At 34.5% G+C, this 14,379-nt stretch overlaps 1 protein-coding gene and 1 long non-coding RNA gene across 5 annotated transcripts in view; one reads left to right on the forward strand and one right to left on the reverse strand.

Moving 5' to 3' along the window:
* The window catches only part of LOC134740274 (uncharacterized), a 66,840-nt gene extending 59,629 nt beyond the window's left edge, over positions 1-7,211 (forward strand). The window contains exons 2-3 of one of the 2 annotated variants that reach the window (XR_010127623.1): positions 2,775-2,878; positions 4,787-7,211. This is a non-coding gene — a long non-coding RNA (uncharacterized LOC134740274). Of the gene's footprint in view, positions 1-2,771; positions 2,879-4,786 lie in introns of both variants that reach the window. The other variant, XR_010127622.1, reaches the window with a different exon arrangement.
* Positions 1-14,379, reverse strand: part of SESN3 (sestrin 3) — a 67,567-nt gene that overhangs the window by 36,411 nt on the left and 16,777 nt on the right. The window contains exon 2 of one of the 3 annotated variants that reach the window (XM_063671364.1): positions 7,109-7,179. The exons of the other annotated variants lie outside the window; for them this stretch is intronic. Coding sequence (XP_063527434.1) covers positions 7,109-7,150 — 42 coding nt within the window. The 5' untranslated portion in view covers positions 7,151-7,179. The remainder of the gene's footprint in view (positions 1-7,108; positions 7,180-14,379) is intronic. 3 annotated transcript variants of the gene reach the window in all.

Raw genomic sequence — 14,379 nt, forward strand, 5'->3', positions numbered from 1 at the left:
TCCTGCCAACTCCCAAGCTTTCCTATGAAAGCTTTACATTTATTTTTCTTAAGGTTCAGTTATATTGTTTCTCTCTCTTATAGCTATTAACATATATCATTATCTTTTGCTCCTTTCAGACTATAAGCTCCTTAAAGAGTAGAATCAATTTCTAACACAATATCTGTAGCATTACAGCTCAGCAAAGTGAAAATAATAGATTCTCATATATTTTTTGAATGGAATTAAGGAGATAGGAGTCTGGCTGTAGGCTCTTTCATCCATTTCTCCTCCTTGAACAGAACAAGAACATCCTGTGGATTTAAGGAAATTAATGTTCTCTGTATTCTTATTAGAAATACCAATAAGTTAAACCAATATATAAAACACAGTCCTAAACATCAATCTACTTACTATCTTCCATGTGCCCTCTGGATGCCTATTTGTTTATTTTCTTAGTTATTAAAACAAATAGTATCTATAATTTCCCATAATTTGTACCACTTTCTTAAAAATCAGTAATATTCCATGCTGTGACACTAATCTTGGGCAACAAAGCCTCCTGTATAAGCTTTTAAGTGTTGAACACTTTTTATAGAGCTATGGAGCTACAAAATATAGCTGTTGAATATGCTAGTAAAATTTTGAGCTAAAGCACAAGAAAATGAGGACAGAACTATAAATCTTAGTAGCTGAGATAATGCAAGTCCATAATAAGCACTTAACTCATTGCTTCCTTATTAACATAAAGACAATATGCTTTTCTACCACTAATTATAAGATCTGGTCCCAAAAAAGTATTAAGAAAGTCTTTACTTCTATATGAATAATTTTTTAAAAGTTTCTGTATTGTGTAACAATAAAACTTCACCTTGAATTTTAGAAACTTTTCCTATTAAAATAATGTCTCAATTAGATGAAAAGAAATTAAAATTGGAAGTTTTAGAAAGTAAAATTCCCATTAGAGACAATTACAGTTATATAACATTCTAACGTTACTCAGTAGATGGTTGATAGTTACTAGTACTTTTGGAGAAACAAAAATATGCTGTGAATGTAGTTATCTTGGTGTATGAGGGAAAAGTGGAGTTTTAAATCAGGCTTCCATATTCAGCATCTACCAGCTTGACTATAGTATTATAAAATCAAAAGGCTTTAGGTTATTCCAATGGAACAGAATGACAGGATGGTTTTCAGATTTTTCAAAACACAACGATAAAATACAAGTCACTTACTCAGCTTAGAGGAATCAGGGAAATATATTAAATGCATTTGATTTATAGAGATTTACAAAACAAATTATAAGCATTTAGCCTTATGGAAACCAGTACTTCTTTACGCACTGAGTCAGAAATAAGAAGAACTCATGTTCTCATTTAAATTGAGAAAGTACCTTTCACACAGCCTCCCAGGATCACAACTGTGTAAATTCAAGTATATTTGATTTTACTCTGAATTACATTAAACTTCCATTTTAATAAAACTTAAAAGAACAGAAGTCTTTATTCCTAGTTTTAAAAGGAGCAGTCACATTTTCATTTTTACCTGGAATAGAATGAACAGATCTGATCTGTACAGTAAATGCACGAAGACATCATTTCTGCTTTATTTTGTCAATCCCCAAGTCTATAAGCAGAAAACTACAAGACTGTGCTTTAATGTACACAGGTAAACTTAAAACCTACTGTAATCAGAATTAAAACCATTCTTATGCTCATTTAAGTAAACAGTTCACACACGTCTTGATGTCAGGACCTCTTCATAGTCTTAAAAATTATTGACCCCTCTGCTTCTGGGCAAGGAATGGTTTGCTGGTGTGGACATCTGTGTCTATGTGAAAAGTAGTGGTCATGTGGCTCAGATTTGTGCTACCCAGCAGTATGTCTCCAAATCCCTGGTAGCCTATTGCCGGAAATACGTAAATGAGGCGTCCAAGAAGCAGATCAAAGACATCCTCATCCAGTACGACTGGATCCTGCTGATAGCTGACCCCCTTGCTGCAAATTCAAAAAGTTAGGAGGCACTGCAGTTATATAAGAATGTGTCCTTATATTTTAGAAATATATACTAAAGTATACAGCAGGTAGAAGAAAATGAGTTTTGAGATTTAATTATTTCAGCAGCAATAATAGCAACACAGGATTGATGAAGTTAAGAGTGATAAAACCTTCCCAATATTAAATTTGGTCATGGGTTTATGAAGCTTCATTACACTATTTTTTCTGCTTTTGCGTTGCTTGAAATTTTTATAATTTTTTAAGTGACTAGCAGGTACCTGAGATAAATAGGCATTTAAATAAATGACAATTATTACAACAAAGTTTTTGTAATTTATAATACAAGTTAATGAAAAATAAATGTTATTAATAAACCTAAGATTGAAATTAAACACTGTAACTTTTAAAAAGAAGAATTATTAATTCATTTGATTATTTTTTTAAACCTCTGTTATGTACTGAATGTTCCTGTCCCCCCCTCAAAATTCTTATGTTGAAATCCTAGCCCCCAATGTGACGGTATTAGGAGGTGGGGCCGTTGGAAGGTAATTAGGTCATAAGAGTAGAATCTTCATGAATGGGATTAGTGCCCTTTATAAAAGAGACCCCAAGAGCACCCTGGCCCTCTTCTGCCCTGTTGAGGACACAGTGCAAAGATAGCTGTCTATGAACTAGGAAGCAGACATTCATTAGACACAATTTGCTGGCACCCTGATCTAGGACTTCTCAGCTTGTGGAACTGTGAGAAATAAATATTCATTGTTTCTGCCACCCAATCTTTGGTTTTTGTTATAGCAGCCTGCATGGACTAAGACAAGCTCATTTGCTGGAAAGTCTTGAACTAAGTACTTGAAAATACAAAGATAAATGAAGCACAAGTGCTGACTTCAAGGAAATGCCAGGTAAATAAGTATGGATGCACAATTACAATGTATGTTAGGAGCTATAATGGGAGTAACCAAAACAGGAAAGCCTCACTCTGCCTGCAAGGGTATGGACTAAAACAGCCTTCCAGATGAGATAAATCTTGGGAAGGAGTAGAAATTTGTTAGGATACCTAGAAAAGGATAGTTAAGTCTATGTGGATACAACAATACCAGGAAAAAGAAATATAAAATACAAAGACATGACACATCGAGGGAACTATGTTGTTCCACATGATTCCTGAAACTTTCTCAGGGAATAAGGCTAGAGACATAGGCAAGAGTCACATCATGAATGTCAGAGTAAAGAGCTTTGATATTATATAAACAATGGGCAATAGTAAAATAATTATATTTGTCTTTTAAGAAAATATTTCTGACATCCATTAGAAAGTAGAGTGGGGTGGTGGAGGCTGGGGGAAATACGAGCTATTAGTAGGCTACTATATTATGTAGGAAAGAGAAGATTTGGGTTAATTAAGTAGTATGGATTAAAGAAAAGGAATTATATTGACAGCTAGTTAGCAGACTAAATAGAATTGAGTGACTAATGGAATATCAGGGTAAAACAGTGAGAAAAGTCTAGGGTTCCTCACAGAATTCTGAATTAGATGACTGGATGGATGAATAATGGTGACACTAACTGATATAAAAGAAATCCACACAATAAGGCAGCTTAGATTTAGGCTGATACTAGCAATCCAGGGATTATGCTTATAAGACAGTAATGTGGAAGGATATGGGTTTCAAGGAGATGAAAGCACTGTCAAGAATCAAGTGTTTCATTATTTTAATTTGCATTTAAAGACCCAAACTTTTATTATACATTACACTCTAATATTTAGTAACAACTTTATACTAGGTTATCTCACCACCTGTTCACAAACTTCTCAGTGAGTCTAATTTGCTTTCCATTTCTACTACTACTACCTCAGTTTAGCCTATCATTTTATCCTTAGCTTATTGAGGGGGTGGAGTTAGGGGAAGGACAGTAGAGGAAGAAAGGCAAGATCTCCAACATTCTGGCCCCTAACCTAACTTTTCAACTTTTGTTTTCCAAGTGTTCCCTTATATGAACACTTCATTTCACATAAGCCTCAACACAGTTCCTAAATTCCGTATACTGACTCATTCAAACCCACAGCGAGTTTTCCCGTCTTCCAGATTCCCATTTATATGATGCCTGGTATCATTTTGTGAAAGAGAAGATAAACCTCTTTTATATAAAAGTGGTTTATCTTCTCTTTCACTAATTTAATTATAAAAGAAGTGTTCTATCTTAATGACTAATTCAAATCAGATGCCCAATAAACGCTGATTGATAACATACTATTTCTATATATTACTCTGACTATGATACATTTAATGATATTAGAAACTATTTTTGAACAATAACCACCTTAAAATGTTTTTTGGCATCCTGGATTTATGCCAGTCCTAAAATACACACACACACACACACACACACACACACACACACTCTTATAATTTAATAGAGTTACTTCACAACATCCAAAGTTTCTCAGTTCCTGTTTTGGCAAGAAAATTCTCAGAGTGCAGTTTTTGATAGAAAGAAAAAGCTATAATTATGCTATAATTAAGATCTGTGAAAGTAATTATCTTCTAATAATCACAAAGACTTCCTTTAATTTGTCATTCTCCTGATATCTCCTCCCATTTTCCAGATTAGTTTGCATACAGATGCTATTCAGGCCCTTTTCTGTTCTTTAGCTTTCTTTTTTAAGTAACTTAACTAAGGATAACAGGATTTGTTATCCTTAGCCTGTACTTAAGGTTTCAGTGTTAGTGTACTAAATCAATAGTTTTTCAGTTAACTCAAAATAAACATTCATATCACTTAAACATTACTATTTTTTTTTTTTTTAGATGGAATCTTGCTCTGTTGCCCAGGCTGAAGTACAGTGGCATGATCTCAGCTCACTGTAACCTCCACCTCCCAGGTTCAAGCGTTTCTTCTGCCTCAGCCTCCCAAGTAGCTGGGACTACAGAGGCATTTTTTTGGTATTTCTAGTAGAGATGGGGTTTCACCATCTTGGCCAGGCTAGTCTCGAACTCCTGACCTTGTGATCCACCCACCTCAGCCTCCCAAAGTTTTGGGATTACAGGCATGAGCCACCGCGCCCGGCCAACATTACTACTTTTTAAGCACTGAAAGGACATCAGTGAACACCAGAGGCCTGCACTAGGCATTCTAAGTTTAAAACACTTTCAAATCAATCAACCAACCAATCAGTATGTACCAACTAAATTCATTGTTAAGCAGCTTATGTAATAGCTCTTTTAAGAATGGAAAGTATAAAAACTGCCTAAAGGGGTTTACAAACTACTTGGTAAAATTAGATACAGACACCCAAAGAGTAATAAACAATGTAATACATAACTGAATGCTAGAGGTAAGGTGATACGACGAAAAAGGTACTAAAACCTGAGTTATTTTCCCTTCTTAGCACTGAAAGGATCAGTGCTTTGATCATTTTTCAAGGAATTAATTTTCGCATTTAAAAAATGAGAGACATTCCATGGGGCCTTTTTGCATTAACATTATATGGTTATACAGAATGCTGTGAAAGATTCTAAATGCTGGTAGAAAGTTTTCAGAAAGAAAATAAGCTAAATGCTTTAAAATTACTTTCCCATTATTTTGCTAGTTTAAAAAATGTTTTCTTATTTTAAAAATAATTTTACTTAACCTAGTAATAAATTGACTGATACCTTCTGGATTTTTGGTAAAATGTTATAAAACCAAGATTAGAAAAAGGTCTATTATAGATATATATCATATAATATCATATAATTTACATAATTTAATAGCAGAAGAACTGTAATTTTAAATATGTCTAAAATTCTCTTCAATGTTCTATACTATATATTTTTTTTGTTTGTTTTGTTTTGTTTTGTAGAGACTGGGTTTCATCATGTTGCCCAGGCTGGTCTCAAACTCAAGAGTTCAAGTAATCCACCTGCCTGGGCCTCCCAAAGTGCTGGGATTATAGGTGTGAGCCACCACGCCCAGCCAATTTATGTTCTTCATAAATGATCCAGTGAACAAAGCATACCATATTCTAAAAAAAAAGAAATAATAATAATCTATTTATTGTCAGGATTTATGGTATTCAATGATTTTCTTCTTTCCTTAGTTTTTTTAAAAAAAAATGAATCAAGGGATTATGTTAAGGTATTTTATGTAAATGGTGATAGTAGTCTTTTAAATAATCTTTATATGATTAATAACCTTTATAATCTAGTAGTATGAATAACTTTTGAAAGTCCTCACAAAATAACGTATGGACTTGTCCTCGCATATTTTTATTTAAAAAATATATTAAATAATTTTAGCTCCAGCATGAAGTATTACTGGGCCTGTATATATTAGTGAGGTTTAACTTTACGTAACTGTTTTATAGAGAGTTCATATAATCATGATAGGACTTCAAATACAGCTGTTCCTTCCCAAGAATGTAATCTCCAAAAAATACATTTTTTTCTCCTAAAAGAAGAGCTGCATGATCATCAGTGTGCCAAATGTGTTTATAACTATCAGAGCATATGGGTTGGCTGGTAGGTAGTAATTCCTCACTTAAATGGCTACCATTGACTTTCTTCACAGAATTGAAAAAAACTACTTTAAATTTCATATGGAACCAAAAAAAGCCCACATAGCCAAGACAATCCTAAGCAAAAAGAGCAAAACTGGAGGCATCACGCTACCTGGCTTCAAACTATACTACAAGGCTACAGTAACCAAAACAGCATGGCACTGGTACTAAGATATATAGACCAATAGAACAGAACAGAGGCCTCAGAAATAACGCCACACTTCTACAACCATCTGATCTTTGACAAACCTGACAAAAACAAGCAATTAAGAAAGGATTCCCTATTTAATAAATGGTGTTGGGAAAACTGGCTAGCCATATGCAGAAAACTGAAACTGGACCCCTTCCTTATACCTTATACAAAAATTAATTCAAGGTAGATTAAGGACTTAAACATAAGACCTAAAACCATAAAAACCCTGGAAGAAAAGCTAGGCAATATCATTCAGGACATAGGCATGGGCAAAGACTTCATGACTAAAACACCAAAAGCAATGGCAACAAAAGCCAAAATAGACAAATGGGATCTAATTAAACTAAAGAGCTTCTGCACAGCAAAAGAAACTATCATCAGAATGAATAGGCAATCTACCTGTAACATTATCATGCTGCTTGTCCCTTGGAGAAAATTCATGGTACAAGGTAAAATAAACTTTTGAATTCCTAAAAAAAAAAAAAAAAAAAAAAAAAAAGAATGAATAGGCAATCTACAGAATGGGAGAAAATTTTTGCAATCTATCCATCTGACAAAGGGCTAATATCCAGAATCTACAAGGAACTTAAACAAATGTACAAGAAAAAAACAACCTCATCAAAAAGTGGGCAAAGGATATGAACAGACACTTCTCAAAAGAAGACATTCATGTGGTCAACAACCATACGAAAAAAAGCTCATCATCACTGGTCATTACAGAAATGCAAATCAAAAACACAATGAGATACCACCTAACCCCAGTTAGAATGGTGATCATTAAAAAGTCAGGAAACAACAGATGCTGGAAAGGATGTGGAGAAAATAGGAATGCTTTACACTGTTGGTGGGAGTGTAAATTAGTTCAACTACTGTGGAAGACTGTGTGGCGATTCCTCAAGGATCTAGAACCAGAAATACCATTTGACCCAGCAATCCCATTAGTGGGTATATACCCAAAGGATTATAAATCATTCTCCTCTAAAGACACATGCACATGTATGTTTATTGCAGCACTATTCACAATAGCAAAGACTTGGAACCAACCCAAATGCCTATCAATGATAGACTGGATAAAGAAAATGTGGCACATATATACCATGGAATACTATGCAGCCATAAAAAAGGATGTTTGGCCAGGTGTGGTGGCTCACACCTGTAATCCCAGCACTTTGGGAGGCCAAGGCGGGTGGATCTCCTGAGGTTAGAAGTTTGAGACCAGCCTGGCTAACATGGCAAAACCCCATCTCTACTAAAAATATAAAAATCAGCCAGGTGTGGTGGTGTGCACCTGTAGTCCCAGCTACTCTGGAGGCTGAGGCAGAAGAATTGCTTGATCCCAGGAGGTGTAGGTTGCAGTGAGCCAAGATCACGCCATTGCACTCCAACCTGGGCAATAAGTGCGAAACTCCACCTCAAAAAAAAAAAAAAAAAAAAAGAAGGATGAGTTCATGCCCTTTGCAGGGACATGGATGAAGCTGGAAACCATCATTCTCAGCAAACTAATACAGAAACAGAAAACCAAACACCGCATGTTCTTGCTCATAAGTGGGAGTTGAACAATGAGAACACATGGACACAGGGAGGGGAATATCATACACCGGAGCCTGTTGTGGGGTAGGGGGTTAGGGGAGGGATAGCATTAGGAGAAATACCTAATGTAGATGATAGGCTGATGGGTGCAGCAAACCACCATGACACATGTATACCTATGTAACAAACCTGCACGTTCTTCTTGCACATGTATCCCAGAACTTAAAGTATAGTTAAAATATATATGTATATGGCACTCTACCTTGAAAAAGAAAATTGCTTATGGAAGTGGTTACTGCAAGGCCTACAGCCTGTAAGTTATGAAGCAGCAGCAGAAGGATGATCTGAAATAAGACGTAACAATGTAACACCAGATATGAATGGATGGAGCTCATAACACACTGGTGAACTAAGGGGGAGGGTAGATGTTTGAAGTATGTATCCTAATACACAAAACTCACTGATATGCTCAAATCATTCCCTAATACATCAATTAAAACAAATTTGCATTAAGTGTTATAGCAGAACTGTGAGCATTTTGCATTCTACCACTATATCACTTAAGCATAGCTCTTATTAAAACAGAAAGGAAGACTAAAGAAACTTATTATTCCAATATACTAGATTCAAGACTCTTTAATAAACAGTTTGTATTTTTAAAAAGTTAATTTGACAAAGTTCACAGGCAAGATAAAGGGAATGAGAAAAACCCAAACTTGGTAAATCTGCTTTTAATTAGGACATAGAGTTCATTATAAATAATACTCTATAAACATACTTCTTTATATCAAAGGTTTGGCCAGACTAAAAAAAAGGAAAAAACAAAAGCAGCTAGTTTACAATTACACTTGCATTATGTGAAAAATTCAGAGAAAAAGATACCCGGTTTTATCAAGAGAAATGATAAGATGCTCTGACACAATTATAGTGGAAAAGAATAATAAATATCCCAGATAATCATTAATTCCTTCCTGGTGCATAGAAAAGTATGTGTTAAAACAATAATGACAAACCAAGTTTGCAAATTCTAAAGTTGTAATCAAGTAAACCAGCAAAATTTCTATTGACCAAAAGGTTTTTATACATTTTTAAGAAACATAGATAGTTAAAATTACTCACAGAAAAACTGGTCTTTAGAAATGATGATCAGTAGACCATTCCCTCCAAACAGTAGCAAAATCCAAATTATCTTAATATTCAATCTGCTTTTAAGGGCTCTTAAAGAGGAAACCAAATCTCTTACCTCTCTCTATAAAGACTATGTCAATCAGCTCTCAATCATGACATGCAAATGTATTTACCTATATCAGAGTTTGTGGACAAATAAATGGAAATAGAATCATCAGGGGACCTGGATTAAAAACTTTGGCAATTAATAATAAAAATGTAAAGGTAGTTCATTTCTGAGTTAGAAATGGGGTAAAACATCACATTTCTATATGCTTTCTTTTTATTTCCTGACATCAAGAATTTCTATAATATCTGGGTTGAAGGAAAGCAAACAGAAGAAAACAGTCAGGGGAATGGTTGTTAATAGTTTTAAACAAGTTACCTTGTGTACCTAATAATCTCATCTATGAAATGAGGATAACAGCATATACCTCCCTCATAGGGTAAGTATGGTATAAGGCCTAAAATTGAGGTCCAATATTATATGATCCCTTGACATCTGGTAAAATTGGGAGGACCTTAAATGTTAATTGCAAGTTCCCCTCCCCTCCCCACCTTGCTCATGGGCATAAGGTCCCCTGGTCAAACAGCTCACCTTCTCAAATGAACCAGGTGTAATTCCCACTTATTCCTAGGTGGCAGATTTCAGTTCACTGCCAGTTCATGCAATTATGTAAACAAGCCAACCATAGCTTCATGTAGAAACTTGGGGCATCTCACCCTCTTTGTTCTAGAAAGCCTGTCTCTCACTGCCCCTCGTTGTTCATTCTCTTCCAGAATACAACTTCTAAGTGCACTGCACGGTGTGCAGTGTCCTTTTTCCCTGGACTGTGAGTATATGTGACTAATAAACCACTGTTGATCTCATCTGTCCAGTGTTAGGTATTATATGTTCAGCCACCCCCATGACCCAAGAGTGGCAGTCCCTCCCACAGCAGTGGGTGAATAGAAGGCTATTAAAATAGGCAGTGAGAATATTATATGAATGTAAAGCTCTTAAGAGTGTGACATTATCTATACAACTATAAAAGGCTCACGCCTGTAATCCCAGCACTTTGGGAGGCCAAGGCGGGTGGGTCACGAGGTCAGGAGTTTGAGACCAGCCTGGCCAATATGGTGAAACCCCATCTCTACCAAAAAAAAAAAAATACAAAAATTAGCTGGGCCTCCCAGGAGGCTGAGGCAGGAGAATCGCTTGAACCCGGGAGGCGGAGGTTGCAGTGAGCCGAGATCACGCCACTGCACTCCAGCCTGGGTGACAGATCAAAACTCCATCTCAAAAAAAAAAAAAAAGTAACTGCCATTATTAGAGTTATGCAATACTGAGTTCCTAAGTATAACACAACTAGACAACATGTTTAGAAATTGTCTTACAAGCTAAAGAAAAGATTTACAGAATAGGCTGGGTTTAGAAAACTATGAATTGGCTCAAAGTAGGTCCTTAATTCGATATTTTGTTCAACAAATGACCCATCATATTAGAAATGGAAAATAAAATTGGAAAGTAAAGCCACTTAAGTAAAAAACACCCGTTTATAAAATAACTGGTTATAGATACTCTATAATGTTATCTATAAACACATTTTGCATTTTTGAGAATTAAAATATATATTTTAAAAAATCATGAAAAATAGACAGTCCACTGAAACCACATACCTAAGCCTTAAACATAAGAACAAGTATTTAATATTTAACTACCCTTCTTTTCCATATAGTAATGTATTAAATTAATTGAAACATTATCCATGCTTTCACAAGTGAAGATACATAATAATCTATTAACCTCTACAAAAAGTCAAAAGGTATAGTTTTCCATTTTTAGCTATCTTTAAAGTTATTTAGAAAACATCTTTCTCTCTAACCACAGAGTAAGCTCTCTAAAACCTAGGACAGACTCCATACACCTTGAGTCTTCAAAAATCCTAGTATACATATTAATTAAATAATTCTAAAATTACATTATTTTATAAAGTAGCCATCTTTTTCTATTTCAGTTCCTAATAGATAATATCTCTAGATTAACATACAGTGCTCACATTATATATTTAAGTTCCTGAAATTTATACAGTAAGTTTTATTATCTACCATATGGTATAAAAGTAGAGCAATACAATTGCAGCTATCTCTTGAATTCATAATTAAGGAAAAGAACTAATATTCTGATGAAATATTAATAAGCACATCAGATTCCTAAAGAGAATGATTGATATGACAACATAAAGGAATATGCTATAGATAGGCACAGTACCTTCATTCATTTCCAGATTGTATTTATCTATGTCTACACATGTGAGTCCTCATTAGCCTCCTACACACACATTATTATTCCCTTGGTGATTTACCCATAGCTACTTTGGATATCTATTAAACCTGTGAACATCTGTCTTTATCTCAATGCATCTTTAATTTGCCATCTCATTTGAATCTGCTCTCTGTACTATCCATCACTTAAATTATCTATTCTTCTCTATTATTTCAAAACAGTAATAGCTTTTTAAATTTTTATAAAATATGTGTTTATTGTTAAAAACAAAGGACAATGAAGAGAAGTAGATGGTAAAAATAATCTCCTGTAACCCCACCACCCAGAAATTAATACTGTTAATTTTGGATTCCTTCCTTCTGTATTTATCTTTTTTTAAATGAAAACAAAAATCTTCATATTCCTAAAAAATAAAAAACTTGGTTTTTTCCAATCAGTGGACAGACATATTATGGACATATATGGACAGACATATTATGGATGTCTGTCCACTTCTATACATAGATCAGTTGCCCGGTATTCCACTGTATTTATGTCACATAATTTGTTTAACCAATTCCCTCATTAACAGTAACCTCAGAGTATTAAGCATTTACTGATGATATTTTAAAGATGAGAGCTGATTCAATTGAAAATGACCCCTATACTGAGATAAGATTTAGTCAAGGGGCAAACAACTATAGAAAGGAAAAAGACAAAGTAAGATTACCGATGACAATGTGGTCTTATTCTCTAGCTTCTAATATACAGCACTGTCACTGACCTTTACTGAAAGCTAGGTGAACAAGCAGCTAGAATCAAAGGGCTCTGCCTTTAAGTAAGTGTGGATGCAAACAGGAACAAGGGAGGCAGGCTGCCAGTGGAGTCTTTTAAATAGGATAAGTGATCTGTAGACCCCAAATCGTAGGAGTTGGCTGAAAAAAAACTGGCATAATTTGTTAAACTTTTATTTTTAATCTTGTTATTGCTTCCACTGTTCCATGAGATAGTTCTGTTTAAATGTAATTATGAATGACCCATAATTTAGTCAGTATTTTTATTCTTTATGAGAGTAAAATTACAACCAGAGCTAGGCAACTCTTTTTTTCTCAGGCATGGACCCAATCCTATATCTAAGCTTCTCAAGTTCTCTATCAATCTGAAGATAATAATTATCATCCATTAATTCAGAGAAGGAATTCAGTAATATTTCAAAATACTCAATTAAAAAGTCCTATGTAAAAAAGAAAAAAGAAAAAAAGATAAAGTTCTGCTACCTTAACCAGTCATGCAATAACTGACAGGAAATATTCTCATACCTTACTTTTGCCATACTGCTATTTTAGACCATGAAAATGCTTTTTAAATTTTCTTTTTTCATGAGATTCAAAGTCAAAAGCTGACTGTCCATTGCCATGGAGACAGTTCTATTTAAGGTACTATATTAGCCCTTTCTTCACAGAAGGATAGAAAAATGGTCACTAGAAAAGCATCACCTACCATGATTTAGAATTAAGTAATCACATATGCTTCTGGGGCAGCCCATGCATAAGGAACTTCAGAATTAAAGTGGGGTAATTTAATACAGCCTGCTATTCACATAAGTAACATCAATACAGGTTAAACTGTAGTACTAACTTAGAAGTAATATGAGGAAAACACCCATTACCTCAAAGTTAGATGCAACCAAAGAACAAAATAAAATTACTTATAGTTACTGTCCTAGATAGAACTGCAACTAACTGAGACAATCTTTGCTTTTCAAAGAGCAATCTTTTATATACCTATGGTCCATATATAATACACATGCCATGGGTTTCTTTTGTTTTAATTTGTAGGCCGCCTGTCTCCAAATGGAGACTTTCTGACACTCCATTTTTAATTGAAGAGTAAGCTACTATAGGTGAAAGAGAACATCCATAATTTATATATATATATATGTATTTAATATTGTCCAAGAGTTTCAAAAGAATTTTTAAAAAACAACATATCAATCCCAAATCTGTCATCAGGACAAATGTTATCATTTCTTCTTTGATTAAAAAACGTTCTTTTCTTTATGAAAGCTTAAAATATCAATCTTCCTTGAAATAAAAATAATCTAAGATGGAAAGACCTACCAGAGTCTACCAATGTTAGTGCCAAAACGCTTATTTTTATGTAAGCAAGCACGTCCAAGAGATATTTTCACTTGATTTCAGTCGTAAACAAGCTTTCAAAACCCAATTCCTTTTTCCCTAAGCTAAAGTTCAGAATGTAGCAACAATAAAATAAGACATATTTTTCTTACAGTGAGAGCATATTATATCTGAAGGTCTCAAATCTGCATTTTTAAAAATAGGCAAAAGGAATCTTCCTGATTCTAGCACTGGCGCTGCCAATATCATCTATCTCAAACAACTGATAATGCATGTTGAAACTGAAGTAGATGTAAACAATTTTCATTTGTGGAAGCATTTGGTTAATTATACTAGACTGGTGGTACTAAATTCTTAAGAGTATTAGAATCACCTGGAAGGCTTGTTACACTACAGACGGTTGGGTCCCATCCCCAGAATTTCAAAAGATTCAGCAGGTCTAGGGGTGGGGGGTGGGGTAGTAATCTAACAAACTCCCAGTTGATACTGATGCTGCTGGTTCTAGAACCACACTGCAGAACCATCGTCCTAGACATTAAACAAACTGATTCGCCTACGGAATTGTTATTCTTTGCTGGTTAATATTTCAA

This window comes from Pongo pygmaeus, chromosome 9, assembly GCF_028885625.2.
Source record: "Pongo pygmaeus isolate AG05252 chromosome 9, NHGRI_mPonPyg2-v2.0_pri, whole genome shotgun sequence".
NCBI classification, from domain to species: domain Eukaryota; kingdom Metazoa; phylum Chordata; class Mammalia; order Primates; family Hominidae; genus Pongo; species Pongo pygmaeus.